The sequence below is a fragment of the Lissotriton helveticus genome, chromosome 2_1 (assembly GCF_964261635.1).
Source record: "Lissotriton helveticus chromosome 2_1, aLisHel1.1, whole genome shotgun sequence".
NCBI lineage: Eukaryota > Metazoa > Chordata > Amphibia > Caudata > Salamandridae > Lissotriton > Lissotriton helveticus.
The window spans coordinates 990,216,708-990,232,152 of NC_136059.1; the positions used below are offsets into that span (position 1 = coordinate 990,216,708).

A 15,445-nucleotide genomic window follows, 5' to 3' on the forward strand; every position below is an offset into this window, starting at 1 on the left:
CCCCTGCACCCACTGGCTCAAATAAAGCAGAGTCTATAGGACTCTTAAATGCTTTCACCATACCTTTACCTACTGTAAGCTGTATTGCTTCGGTTGCCTTTCGGTCACTTGTTTTTAGATCTCGCCTAGATAGCGTTTACGGCCACTGAGCAGTCATTTTTAAAATTTTTGCCTTTGGCAATCTATTTGTTTTTTTGGTATTAGGCTTGGCAGCCCCCCGACACGCACGCTACTAGGAGCTCATCAAAAATTGTGTTCCTTTGTTATCTAGATTGCAAGCGACAGTTGTATCTTCACATTGATAGTATTGTAGCCACCACTTTCCAGCAAGTAGAAGCAGTGGCTTGCATTACTAGCTGTGTCATTTATATGTTTAAATCCCAGTAGAGGTGTCTGCCAATTTTTATTAAGTATATGGTGTTTTCATTTTTGATGATTTGTACCTCTTTTCTGTGTTTGAAAGCGCATTGTGCAACAACTGTGCAATAAAACCAAAAATGTGTTTTATTTTTGTAGGAGACACAAATGCTGCTACTGGCTGCTCGCTTCAGTTCTTTTGCATTCTCTTCTTTGTTCCCTAGATAGCAGATAGCAGCTTCTCTTTATGTAGATGGTGTTGTTTCAAATCCTTATAGCAAGCTAGCAGTAGCTATAGTGCAGCGGATCTTCCGTTGCTTTGAAAAATATCTGGATGGCGGGTATCTCGGGCCAGGGGGGAGGGAGTTTAAATCATAGAGGAATTTCTTATAATCATATGTGCACATAAGCCCATTTCCTGAATGCAGCGTGTATCGAAGCAACATAAGTTACCTTGAAAATCGAAAGCCTTCGCTGTAATCCCTGTTGCTTGATGTCCGCATTAAGTAACTTGATCTTTTTTTTGGGGCATTCTGGAACATGTTGTTTTAAATTGTCCATTTTGAATGCAGGACTACCTGTTGCAGAGTACCAAAGAGCATGAGGCGGCCTCTCTGTGACTGATCTGGTAAAGCATTTCAGTTCTGATCTAACTGCAAACTTAACCAGTGCTAAATGTTTTGTACTGACTCACTTATGCACAGTTGCAGAAGCATAGTGTCACACCGGCTCCTAAAGGTTGGAAGGCAGATATTCCTGCATTGGTGGGGAGCCAGGATGTTAAACACAGATGCCAATTAGCAGTTAAACATAAGCCATCAGTGAGCTGGGGATATATTGGGGCTGAATCTGTCAAACACCCAGTGACTAGGAGGTTCACTTCAAAGGGCAGAGAACCATGCTCAGGACTATTTCAGCATCGCTTTCTTCGGAATGGTAATGAACACAACATTAAGGGATTTTGTTAAAAATTAAACCTGCTCCTTTGAACTATGACAATTTTAAACTGAAACATACCTTTTTGAAGTAAATTTTGGTGTAAAAAGAGGACACTTTATTTAGCCAGAACTCATTGTTTCCCTATATATGTAAAATATTTCAATTTCAATAAAAAATAATGTTCTCTTACTTTCTTTACTCTCGAATACAGTGCTTAATGTTCATTTCATTCTTTTGCAATAATGCCCTATTTGTTGTCCTCCCACAAAAGCAAAGGTATTTCTAGCCCCCAATTCAAAGCATATGCAAGCAGAAGCACTTTCAGGAGATGGCCTCCTTTTATGGTGTTAGCCAGACAGCCATGAAAAGGCACTAGGAGATTAAGTGATTTGCCCAGAATCAAAGGATGTGGAGATGAAGCCCGAACTTTGATTTTCCAGCTCCAAAGTCGGCAGTCTAGCCGTGAAACTACATCCTCTAAAGACAAAAAGGCCATATTCAAAATGAATACAGAAGATTTCATATAAAGTCCTACTTAAGAATGAGGTCTGGACCTTTGTAGAATTAAAGGGTGAATAGATCGGCTGTATTTTTCTCTGGGCAAAGGTGTCGAATACTCACTCAATATGGCCGCATTAAACAGATAAATCGGTATTGTAGCTCCCAACTTCAATGCTCGCCAGTGAAATCTTGAACGAGGCTTGCAACGCACAGCCAGCTGCTAGAGCGACGGCGGGAGTTACGAATGGGTATACTTCCTGTTTTGTGAACCAGGACTATTGAAACCGAAAGTTACTGCTGGTTCCCGCCCCCTCACAGACCGTGCCGGGTGCTGGTCCCCTATACTTGTTCCATCCCGGTAAACGGGTTCACCTGGCGTCGTTCCAGGCACAGACAACGCGAAGATGGCAACCCCGGCAAAGCGACTGTCTTCTCATACTAAGGAGGTGCCACTGCCCGACCCGGTGCCCAGCACTAGTAGTGGCAAAAGCCGGGACAAGAAAACGTCCAGTGGTCAAGAAACCATCGTACTGGGCAAGAACCCCGCACGCGCCCAGGGTTTTGTGGAGGGATCTATTATAAGGATCCGCATGGAGAACTTTCTGTGAGTAATTTGGTGGAAGGGAAGGGTAGTGTACGTAGACTTAACTTCTGCGCCATCATCACTCATCCCGTTGTGTGCCGCCCCCACCCAACACACATACACACTTCCTAGTGTCCCGTGACCCTATGCCTTAAGGGTTCTATGGCCCCATCATAGACTCCCAAGGCCACCCCAATTGAGAGCTACGACACTATCCCACATTGCATAATGACCCATCAAATACCCAACACGCTGATTTTAGCTCGACAGGTAGTCTTAATCTGTGCAGAGTTAAATAGGCAACTTGACAGTTACTTTAAAGCCGTACACGTTCAGTATAGAAAAAAAAAGAGTCCATGGTAGTTCTAACGATTCCATGTGATTTCAAAGAGATGGATTTCTAGGTAGGGGGTGCGTCTCATAGAAATACATGCACTACCGCATGCTTATCTCCTTTCTTAACATTTTTAGGATATTTTTACTGTGCAAGCTTTCTGTTACTTGCATTTTTTATTTTAATTGATTTCAGTATTGAGTTGGAATATTAGACTGCGTCCAACTTAACCCTAAAGTGTTTTTAAAACACAACTAACGTTGGTTATCTTAACTTACCTTTTGCAGCGTGCCGTCCGTCCGTCTGGTGCCCGTCAGTCACCGGCTGGCCAGTGAAACGGAGATATGTGACTTAAGCATAGGGTGATTAGTGGTGGCTCAAAATCAGAACTGCTCTGCAAGCTCTCCTATATAGGATGGAGCCCTGGATTTTTAGCCTAAAGTGTTTAAAATGTTGTCCTCTTTTTATACTTATATTATTCTCTATGGCATCGTATGTTATAGGGTACATACATGCGTACGCCTTTATGCCACGCCATTTCTATTTGCAAGCTCCTAAATGCTAGCATGTATAATCCGAACTGCCTATGGTTTTGACCTTTTAACCCCTAACGCGTCTTCTCCTTATGTCCTGTTATCACGTAGTGGGTGGCACTAAATGTGTTCCAAGTCTGGCAGGTCTGGTTCTCGAGTATATCCCCTCCCGCTCCCCAAAATCTTTAATGTGAAGCCCTGCCACTGATATATATGGACATATATATGGACATGCAACTACAATCCTACTTATTGCTAGTGCTTTTAACTTGCTTGGGAAATAAATGTAATGTAATGCACCCAATTATTTACTAATGATTACCGGTGCATAGTCTAGTTCTTTGTTTACTGATTTATTTATTTATAAAGTTTTATATAGCGCGAACTTGATCCCGAAGGATATCGGAGCGCTTTACAATAAGAGAGAAAGGTAACAAATCCAAACATGGGGAAGGCATAATTAAAACAGTAATGTCAAGCCAAACGACTCTAAGCTACCTGCTCAGCACTCTGGATACGTTTATTTGAATTGTCAATGAATAAACCTCAACTTGGTTCACGAAGTGCTCCAAGTATAAAAGTAATATCATTATGTTCGATTCAGGGAAGAGTTCAGGCATTGATAGATGACTAGTGGTTTGACATAAAAAAGTATTTCTTGGCTCCTACCTTGTGAAACCGTATCGACTCGTATCAGAGTTTTGACAATTTAAGCTATTCTGATCTGGCTTGCAAGAATGAGATGCCTTGCGCAGTTAGTTGTTTGTATTATAGGGTTTTTAGTTTGCATACAGCTACCTACGCACGTGGATGCCATCTCTTCTGTGCTAAAAGTTGTGTTTCGTAAGTGAAACGTTATCTTCACTCTGACAGAGACTGTGCACAGAGAGACTAAAACCACTGCATCTGGATTGAAATAAAACCATGGGAAATAACCCCAAATGTTATTTTGTCAGCAAAGGGTATGCAGATCAAGTGAACATGAAACCATACATCCCCCCGTTCCTTGTCAGCCCTGCGTCCCAACAACGTATGTGTGCAAGTGTTGTCAGCCTTTGTGTGTTGGTTTGTAAAGGCATAGGTATCTGGCTCTCCGTGGCATTGCACCTGATTAAACACATTTTCAGACCCAGGCCTACCAAGTCAAATGCCTTGGATGTTAAGAAAGTTTCTGCCGTATCTATCTTTGGAGCACAAGAAGATCACGGTGCAGGCCCTGATAGGGTCACGCCTGGACTATGCTAACATCCTCTACCTTGGCCTTCCTGAATATCTGTTGACCCGTCTGCAGATAGTCCAAAATTCGGCAGCCAGGGCAATCTTTGGTCTTACCAGAAGAGCCAGGGCGAGCAACCTCCTTGTGACTCTGCACTGGCTGCCGATTCGGAAGCGCATTGCGTTTAAGGCCTTAACTACAGCCTTTAAGGCGCTTCACAATTTTGGCGCTGGTTATTTGCAGAAAAGGGTCAACTTCTATCTACCATCTAGACCCTTGAGGTCTGCTGCCCTGGCCAATGCCATCGTGCCGTCAGTGAGACGTGTGCGGTGTGGAGGCCGCTCTTTCAGCTACCTTGCCCCCCGTCTCTGGAACACTCTGCCCTTGACGCTGCGAACGTGCTCCAATTTGTTTGCTTTTAGAAAGGGACTTAAAACCTATCTTTTTGCTCTGTAAGCCGTTTGTGATGTTTGGTGCCGTATGGCTGTTTTTTGTTAGTTGCTGGTGTTTGTGTGAGGATCTATAGCGCCGGGACGCTCTTTGAGCAGCTGAGCGCTTTACAAAACCCCCAGTAACATAACATAACATAACAAATGCGTGAGGACTGCAGTACTAGAGTCCAAATATGTTCCTCTAGCACTGTCTGCTACTTTGTGTATACAAAACCTGGAGAGAAGCTGCACACCGCTAAGTTCAAATTAACATACTGTAATGCAAGGTGAGGCAGGCTCTGGCACACCCCAACTGGCCATTTTACAATGTCCTTCCGTGCCTTTTTCCTTGAGGCCTTCAAATGAGACATACAACCCTGCAGCCATTCTGCATTTGAGCATGCCTGTGTGAGTAAAGATTGGGAACGCAACTGTTAGAAACGAAATTTAGAATGAAGGTGAAAGTAGAAAATCATCAGCTACAAAAACAATAACTGGAACTGTAGCGAGAAGGTACAGTGTGGCTCAGGAAGTATTGGTACAGTGTACCCCTTAGAGTCCCTCCATCGTAACTTTCATAATAAACACATTTCTTAACATTTCTAGAAGGTGAGTTGTTTTTGATGGCTAGGAAATCGGGCACAAAATGTTTTGGAGGTGCCACAATTATTGGACAACGGTTGTTTGATGGAGCGTTTAGATTGAACTTTCACGTTATGATAGTTGTGACAGGAGGTTCCTTGTCAGTCAAATATGACACATTGCTTCATTTTACCACGAGCAGCTTGAATCTGAATAGTTATTTTCGTTTTAGGTAGCCTATGAGACAGCACAGCTGTCCGGTTGCTAAAGACATCTTGGGGGCATTCAGAAAGTCGACCTAGAAATGCATTCCACCTTTGCTTAACATTGACTATTTATTTGGTTTGTAACTCACATTATCTGGCTTTCTATTTGCTGGCTTTATTTGCTTCAGGCTGTCCAGCTCGAGTGCGTCACTCCCGTTGCATAAACCTTGTTTATTGTATTCTTCCACAAACTCGCTTTCTGTACACAGGCCTTCAAATCTTGTTCTTATCTTGTCACATTTGCTGTGCATTCAAATACAGAGTTCAATTGTCGGACTGTGTCTTCCAGGGAGCTTGGTGTTTATTTTTCTTTCTCTGACTTCTAAGTGATAGGGTTTATGTGAGAGTGATGCTTGCTAGTGTGGATCCGCTTGAGGAAGGCTGTACAGGTGTTATTTTTTTTCTACCACACAACAAAATTTAAATGTCTATAAATTAACGGTGCTGATGATCAAATCAATACATTGGGTGAATACATATCCACACATTATTGTTTGTGTGCTGTATACGTCTATCAGTAAAACTGTATGTGGGTTCAAATGTATTGGCAATTTCAATTGAAGATGTGTTGTCTGTAATGGCAATACGCTGCCATACCATGCATATTCCACGTTACCCCAGTCTGCACCACTCCACTGCACTCTACTCTGCACCACTTCCGTGCACTCTACTCTGCTCCACTTAACACTACTCCCCTCTACACTGCATCACTGCAGTCTTCCCTGCACCCCTCCGCTCTACTCCTCTCTACAGCACTCCACTCTATGCAAATGCACTCTACCCCACACTAGTATGCACCACTGCACGTTTCGCCCCTGCAATCTACACCACTCCTTGCCAGTCTATTCTGTGCAACACTGCATTCTATGCCAGTGCACTCTACACCACTTTGCTAAAAACCAATGCACTCTATGCCAAACTACTCTGCACCAAACCACTCTGCCACTACACTCTACCCCACTCTGTTCTACTCTACTTCACTCTACCTCACTCTATTCTACTCTATGCCACTCTACTCTGCACCACTGCACGCTATGCCATTATACTCTTCCCCACTGCACTCCATGCCATTCTACTCTGCCCACTGCACTCTACGCCACTCTACTATACACCGTTGCACTCTACAACAGTATACTCTGCAACAGTGCACTTTCTGCCACTCTGCTTTATGCCACTCTGCACCACTTAATAAGCCAATACACTCTAAGCCACTCTGCACCACTACACCCTACAACACTCTACTGTATTCCACTGCACTCTATGCCACTTCGCTGTACTCTGGGACAGTCTACTCACTGTAGTCTAAGCGACTCTATTGCACTCTATGCCACTCCACACCACTCTATGCCACTCCACACCACTGCACTCTAAGCCATTGCACTCTATGCCAATGCATTCTTCACCACTTTACTCAAAACCAATACACACTACGCCACTGCACTTTATTCCATTCTACTCTGCACCACTGCACTGTACTCCACTATACTCTATTCTGTGCCATTGCACTATGCATCATTTTACTCTGCATGCCACTGCACTCTACACCAATGCGTTGTACGCCACTCTACTGTACAGAACTGTACTCTACGACACTGCTCTGCAGCACTGCACTCTGCCCCTGAACACTCTGCCTCTGAACTCTGTGCCACTCTACTCTGCACCATTTTATCTATGTCACTGCACTCCACTCTGCACCACTCTATGGCAATGTACTCTATCTCACTCTAATCTACTGTGCACCACTGCACTCTACGCCGGTCTACACTCCTCTGCACCACTCTACTCTATGCCAGTGCACCCTACCCCACGCTACTATGCATCACTGCACTATTCGCTAGTGTTCTATACAGCTCCACTCTGCACCACTTTACTCCACTCCACTCTGAAACAATCTATTCTACGCCACAGCACTCTGTGCCACTGCACTTAATTCCACTCTACTACACTCTGCACCTCTCTACAGCACTGCAACCAACGCTGCCCACTCTACACGACATCACTGTACTCTACACCGCTACTCTTCCACTGCTTTCTACCCTGCACCACTATACTGATGCACCAGCCCACTCCACATTGTTCTGTAGCAATGTGTAACTTGCTCAGGAGGTCAACCTTATGACCCACAGAAACCACGTCTTTGCCCTGGGTACAAGAAATAGCAGGTCCATTCTTCAGGGCTTCTCTCAAGTCACAGACAGCAGGCCCAGTTCTCTAATAATCTTCCAGAAAGTGTTTTTAAATGAATACCAGGAGGTGCCACATTTATCCCTTGAACTAGTTACTGGTGGGAATCATTCCTGGGCACTTCCTAACCAATGGTACAAAAGTTACAGGGTCTACGTCTACCCCCTTTGGGCATTTTCAAGATGGCCAAATCTTCAGCCACACTTAATTTGGACTCTGAGGGCTAAGTGTGTGTGTATGTGGAGTGCACAATAATAATCCTAGTGTCCTCACACACCTAACACTAAAATTCAGTTTGAGGCAGTCACTGTACCATCAGTAAACCCAGAGGCAAAAGTCTGGTAGGACAAACACAGAATCCTTTAACAACCTAATGGTGGATCCACAAGAATTGTCTTGGCATTCTGTTCTGTTTCCTTCTTTTAAGTGTGCTGCAAGGGTTATATGTAAATTCAGCAGACCTGTCAAACGGACTTTTTACTTCTGTCTCTGAAAGCAGAGGAAATGTGACAAAATAGTAAGATTTAAAGGCATCTAAAGCAAAGTAAATGAGCAATAAAGATGCCTTTAAATATTGTTAACTTGTCACATTTGCTCGTCTTTCACAGACAGAGGTCGAATGCATTTCAGTAAGGTCGAGTTGATTAAATGATTTTTTGAGCCCTGCCACAGCCTCCACCCTTCCTAATCTGGGGAGTTTGGGGCAATCATCTCTACTCATTTAAATCGGCCTTTTGTTTGCTCTTGGCAGGGTATTCACACCTATTCAAAGTTAATTACTGGCTTTGAAGAAGCTGAAGAGCCAATGCAAATTAGTCTCCAACAACATCGGACAGAGAAACTGTAACTTTCCAAAAATTGCTTTTCCTTAATGCATTAAAATCCAACTTCACAATTGAACTGGATTTGTAACAACGTGTCGCATGTGCTGCACTTCTTCAGCACAGAGAGCTTCACAGTACTGTTATAAGCGCACAATCAAATTTGCACTAAGTTGTAAGCTGAGGATGTGTTCGGAAATATCAGTGAAATGACATTATTCTTTTTTTCTGCATGTTTCATGGCCCACTGCTTCTTTTCACTTTCTCGAGGTAGATGAGTGATTAATGTTAATCTATAAACAGCTAGATGTTGCATTTGCGTCCGAAAGGCTATTGGTGGCCACTGAGCAGTTTAACCTGTGATTTCCTGCAAGAAAATAAAGCTGAAAGCCAGGAACTAAATTTCATGTTGCATTTCACAACTCTGTGCTTTGTTTTTTTTTTTTTTTTAATATATTTTTATTGCAGAATCAGGAATAAAAACATCCAACAAACCAACCCGTACACCAACGGTCCCCATCACACAGTGTAATAATAATACAATACACAGCCGATTGGCCCACATCCCGGAGGCGCATCAATAAGTCAGTTCACTGGAGGTACCTCGGTGCATGCCCTATGCGGGACACAGGTCAAGTATAACACTTCGTATCCGCTTTTATCCCACAACAACCAACCCACTCTCTCCATCTGATCCCAGGCCACTCTAATGTCATGTCACTAAAGCATCACAAGTACCATCCCGGGCCAACCGGTTCCGGGAGGTTGCCGCTAGCCGGCAAACCTCTCCCTCCAACGACTCCCTCCCACCCAGTGCCCCCCCCCCCCCTCAACTGCTGCTAATGCGGGTTCCACCATCCCCCTCCTGCTCTCGGGTGTCAACTATCAGGAAGCTTTGACAAGCAAGTAGCCACACGGAGTCCCTGGTTATAACTGCTCAGTGTCCTCGCCTTCGGTTAGGTAGTCCCTCAGTGCCTGCACCACCAGCTCCCAGGACCGTGCCAGTTCCAAGCACTTCTCGTTGCCAGCCCTGGTCGCCCGGCGCATTCGTAACACACTCTCACAGCTCGACCACCTCATCAATTCATTCCTCCACCTCCGTACAGACGGCCCCTCTTTAGACTTCCAATGCCAAGTGATCTCACGCTGTGCTAGTATCAGTCCCAACCCAATGAATTTGCTCGTAACCTTGGTCTTTTTGGTATGCGGAAACCAAAGAAGCAGGCAGGCGGCCATGTCAAAATCTACCTCCCGATCCGTGACAGCATTCAGGAGGTCCCCTATCTCAGACCAGTAGTTCCCCAATTTCAGGCAACCCCACAGCATGTGGTCAAGATCCACCTCAGGTTCTAGACATCGCGGGCACATGGCATCAAGCACCTGGAAGTGTCGCCGTAACCTCTCCGGGGTCAAATACGCCCTATGGAGCACAAAATAATGCACCTGTTGGAATCTCGCATTCCGCGTCCCCTTCCAGGTCCTGTGTAGCACCTGACCCCATACGGAGTCCGGGATTTGTCTACCGATGCTGGTCTCCCAACGCGACTTCAGCTCAGCTAACGGGGCTAGACCGTCATTTAACATCCTATTGTGGAGGCAGGTCACCGCCTTAACGGTGCCCGCTGCCATCACTACATATTGGCACACCGTCGTCACCTCCGGTTCAGCCAATCCGCCCCCCCAATGCCTCTGCAGGGCCGCGACAACCGCCGCATGCAACAGGAAGGTACCACTCGGCAGGCCGAATTGCTCCTGCAAGGTTTGGAACGGGGCCAGCGTCCCGTCCACATAAAGGTCACCTACCATCTGCAAGCCCAGGTCCTCCCACTCTAACAATTGGGACCAATCACCCCCATGCGGTAAGGCAGTGAGCATTCCCAGCGGAATCTCCGGTGCGTATGGTCGGCGCTTCCCAGCCCTCTTCAGGTGCCTGTTCCAACATAATCTGAGCGTCCATTCCTCCATCGTGAGGTCCCTACTGGCCAGTCTCTGTTGCATCACGATAGACGACAAAACATACCTCCGAATGCCAACCCCCCGGCCATCTTCAGGCCCCCTGAACACTCTGGCCACGTTCTGCGTCAGGACCTGGAGCTGCGCCGCCAGATAGTATAGCTCATAGTCGGGGACGGCCACCCCTCCCTCACACTTGGGTCTCATCAGGGTGGTCAATGCCACCCGCCTGCGGCCATGGCCCCAGAGAAAGCCGGTCACCAACATCCTCAGCTCCCGAAAGACACCCTGCGGGATCCACACCGGCAGTGTTCTAAAATAGTAGAGGAGCCTCGGGAGTGCCACCATTTTCAACAACGCCACACGGCCCAGTACAGACAGCGGGAGAGAAGCCCAGAAGTCCATACTGCCTCTCAGCGCCCTAACACAGCGCCCCACATTCCCCTCAAGGAGGTCCGCCGTGTCATGGTAGATGCGCACTCCTAAGTAAACAAAACAAGAGGGTTCCCACACCACCGGCCTCGTGAGCTGCGGGCAGAGCGTGGTCTTCCGCAGCGGAAACACACAAGTCTTAGTCCAGTTCACCCTGAGGCCTGAGAGCCTCCCGAACCTGTCCAGCATGTCCACCGCGCCCTCAAGAGCCCTTCCAGAGTCTGCCAGGTACAGTAACAAGTCGTCGGCATACAACGAAATATAATGTGAGTCAAGTCCCAGCGCAATCCCGTCAAAAACAACTCCCTGTCTCGCCTGCGCCGCCAACGGTTCCATTGCTAGAGCAAAGAGCAGAGGAGACAGCGAGCAGCCCTGCCTCGTGCCCCTGCAGACCGGATAAACCGAGGAGACCAAGGTCCCCAACCGCACCCTCGCCTTAGCCGAAGAATAGAGCACTTTCGTCCAGCCCCGGAACCCCTCCCCCACTCCGAACTTCAACAGCACACCATCTAAAAAATCCCATTCCAAGCTATCAAACGCCTTTTCAATATCAACCGTCAGCACTACCGGGCCTGGATCCGCCAAGGCAGCACTATCAATGACCCCAATCAGCCGGCGGATATTTATCGAAGTGCTCCTCGAGGGGATGAATCCCGCCTGATCCCTATGCACCAAAGAGGTCATCAGTGGTAGGAGCCGGGTGGCTAGGATTCGACTCAAAATCTTATAATCTACAGTCAGCATAGACAGCGGACGAAAAGAAGAAGCATCTAATGCATCCCTGCCCGGCTTCAGCAGGGGCACAACCAGCGCCTCCGTCATAGAGTCAGGCAACCGCCCCAATTGTTGCGCCTCCGCATACACAACCTGCAGTCTGGGAGCCAACACTTCCATAAATTTGGCGTAGAACTCGATCGGCAGCCCATCCACCCCAGGGGTTTTGTTCCGCGCCATGTGACTAACCGCCCCTCTGATTTCCGCTAGGGTTACAGGGCCCCCCAGGTCCCGGGCGTCCTCCTCATCCAGTACCGGTAGAGGGATCTGAGCTAAATAATCGCCTATGTCCGCGGCTTCCACTTCGAGGTGGCTGGTGTACAGACTCGCGTAGTAGGACTGAAAGCGCCCCAGGACTGCCGATTGCGAATAAACCACCTCCCCATCCTCCTGTCGCACACTCATAACCGGACATCCTCTAGGGTTCGGATCAGCCAACTTCGCAAGGAGCGTGCCCACTTTATCTCGCTCGTCATGCACTTTCACCGCATACAACTTATAATCATAGCACCGCAGTCTCTCTGTCTCTGTCGCCACCGCCTCCTTAGCACGCAACAAGCTGTCTTGCAGCTCCGGTCGCTCGGGCCGCAGCCGTTCCACCCCTCTCAGCACTTCCTCCGCCTTCGCGAGGTCATTCAGCACTGTACCTCTCACAGTCAGAAACCGTCCCATACACACCCCCCTCACCACCACTTTCATCGCGTCCCATTCATTCGCTCTAGTCTCTGTCGACCCAGTATTGACCGTGAAGTATTCGTCTATACCCTGTCGGACTGTGTCACAAAACGCCGGATCCTCCAGCGTCTCCGGGCGAAGTCTCCACGTAGGGACCGCCGATCTCGCCAGCTGCCATTGCACAGAAATCAGCAGTGGGTTATGGTCCGATATGGTTCTAGACAAATATTCAGAGTGAATCACCATCTGCGCTAGAGACTCGCAGCACAGCACTGAATCCAGTCGAACATGCAGATCATGCAGTGCCGAGAAGTAGGAATAATCTCGAGTTTCAGGGTGCTGCGCCCTCCACACATCCACTAAGCCCCACCGCTCCTGCCAGTCCCTCCTGTGGGTTGCAATTCTGCGCACTGGGGAGTCTACCAAAGGCGGGTGTGACCTGTCCAACACCACATCTGAAATGGAGTTAAAATCCCCCGCCAGCAATACAGGGCCCGCCAAATAATACGCTAATGAGCGCGATAAATCCTCAAAGAAATGCGCTTGATCAGCGTTGGGGGCATAGATGTTACATAGCACCACATCCCTACCACACAGTCGTCCTTCCACCACCACATAACGACCCTCCGGATCTATCCTTTGACTCGCGACTTGGAATGGCGTGCCCGCTCTGATCCATATTAATACCCCTCTGGCAAACGCTGAGTAAGTCGTGCCAAACACCTGACCCCTCCACCTCCTCTGTAAGGCCCCACATTCCTGCTGTGTCAAGTGAGTCTCCTGAAGCATCGCTATCTGAACACCCCGCCTCACCAAGTATGCATGTACCTTGTGGCGCTTAACCATAGTTCGAATACCCCGGACATTCCATGTGACACATTTCAAATTAGGTAACGTCCCCATAGAGCATCAATCCCAACAATGGCGCGCGCCAAGAAATGTGACCCGCATCGCAGCAATTGCACAACCCCTCCAAAACAAACCCTGTAACTCCCAACCCCCCCCTTCCCAGGACAGGGCCTAATAACCCAGCTTCAGCCCCGTTCCAAACCTCAAACATCCAACACATCACACTAATCTGTGGTCGACACCACAGAAGACCTTAAGGGTCTGATGAGGACAATGGAGCACCGAACCAGGACGACAGAGCAACCACCCCGCGCCCACAGCCCCACACTGCCAGAACAGCCCCAAACCTGGCAGTCCAATAGAAGTCAGGAGCGTCCAGGCCTGAGAAGAAGTTCAGCGGCCATGCGCTTCAGCCATTAAAGATACCATCAGACGTTTGTGGGGTAACCTCCGGCCCCTGCGCTCCCCCCACCTCCGAGCCGTCATCACCGGACTTCTCACCTTCACCCTCCGAAGCTGAACCTCTGGAGGCGTCATCCCGCTGCGAGCCCGTGATGGTCGCTGTGGCCTCCAGCGCACTCTGTCTATCGGCCAGCATTTGCGCCTCTCGCTCGGCCCGTTGGCGCCTATTCCGGGAGCGGATGCGCTGCGACTTCCTGATCCTGACCGGTTGCTCACGATCCCTGGCGGGCCTGTGCGCTCGATCCGTCCCCGCACGATACAGTTCCAGCCAGGACCATGCTTCATCGGGTGTTTGGAAAAAGTGAGCCCTGTCATCAACAATGATCCGCAGCTTGGATGGAAAAAGCAAGGAGTATTGGATCCCTTCCTCTCTCAGCTCCTTCTTTACCGACAAAAAAGACGCCCTGCTCCGCTGTACCTCCTGCGTATAGTCCGGAAAGATCGTCACCTTGCTGTTGTCCACTTGGAAGGGCCCATGATCTCTCGCCCTTTGGATCAGCAGATCCCGATCCTTGTAGTGCAACAGTCTGGCCACCATCGGTCGGGGCGGTCGGCCCTCCAGAGGGGGCTTCGCGGGCACCCTGTGTGCCCTTTCCAGGGAGAAGAAGGGGGAGAGGCCCTCCGGCGCCACCACCGTGCGGAACCAGTCCTCCAAGTAGGCCACCGCATCACCCTTCTCAATTTTCTCCGGAAGCCCCACCACCCTCACGTTGTTCCGGCGGTTGCGTCCTTCCGCGTCCTCAGCTCGACGCTCCAGAATCGCCAGTCGGTGGAGAACGTCATCAAGTTTATGCTCCGCCGTGACCACCGCCGGTTTCAGCTCCTGGAGCAGTTGTTCATTAGATTTCACATGGTCAGAGAGCTTGGCGTGATCCGCTCTCAGCAAGCCAAGCCCGGACGCCACCTGCGCAATATCCTGGTGCAACTCATCCTTGGTGGTAGTGATCGCGGCCAAAATGGCATCAAGACGGAGGGTCAGCCGCAGCTCCTGTGGCGAGGGTTCCGTCGGGGCATCGCCATCCGCGGCCCCAGACATCCCGTCCCCCCGCTCATGAGGCGCAGCGAGGTCAGCCCCCTGCGCGGCCATCTTGACGACGGGAAACGTGCCACCCAAACCGCCTCCTTCAACGACGGTCTGCTGCTGCCGCTCTTCCGTCCTTCCCGGTCCCAGGGACACCCGGCGCAGCCCAATGGCAGTTCACAAGATGCGCAGCTCCCCGGTCTCCAGGCAGTGCCAAATGTCCCCCCACGGCGCTCCGCCGCCAACCACCAGCTCAGGGATGGACGCCGTGCAGCCCCACCACTATCTTCAGTGCGTCATCCAAGTGCAGGGGCTAGGGGTATGAGCCCCCACGGGGGACCGAGAGGCAGGGGCGCCCCACCAGGCAATTTGAGCCCCCCGCTCCCGGCGGCACCAGTCTGCGCTGCGTCAGTGCACTGCGGGGTCCATACACCGCTCTTGCTGCTTCACCCCTTCCTGCGGCCAGCCGAGTGTCCACTTGCTCTGGGCAGCTGCCCTCTCAGCACACGGCCAACTCGCCGTCCTCCTTCGT

At 49.1% G+C, this 15,445-nt stretch overlaps 1 protein-coding gene across 1 annotated transcript in view; it reads left to right on the forward strand.

The window, feature by feature from the left end:
- Positions 1-2,068: 2,068 nt before the first annotated feature.
- SMC5 (structural maintenance of chromosomes 5) overlaps positions 2,069-15,445 on the forward strand; it is a 699,122-nt gene continuing 685,745 nt past the window's right edge. The window contains exon 1 of the mRNA XM_078675750.1: positions 2,069-2,401. Within this exon, the coding sequence (XP_078531876.1) occupies positions 2,202-2,401 (200 nt within the window). The 5' untranslated portion in view covers positions 2,069-2,201. The remainder of the gene's footprint in view (positions 2,402-15,445) is intronic.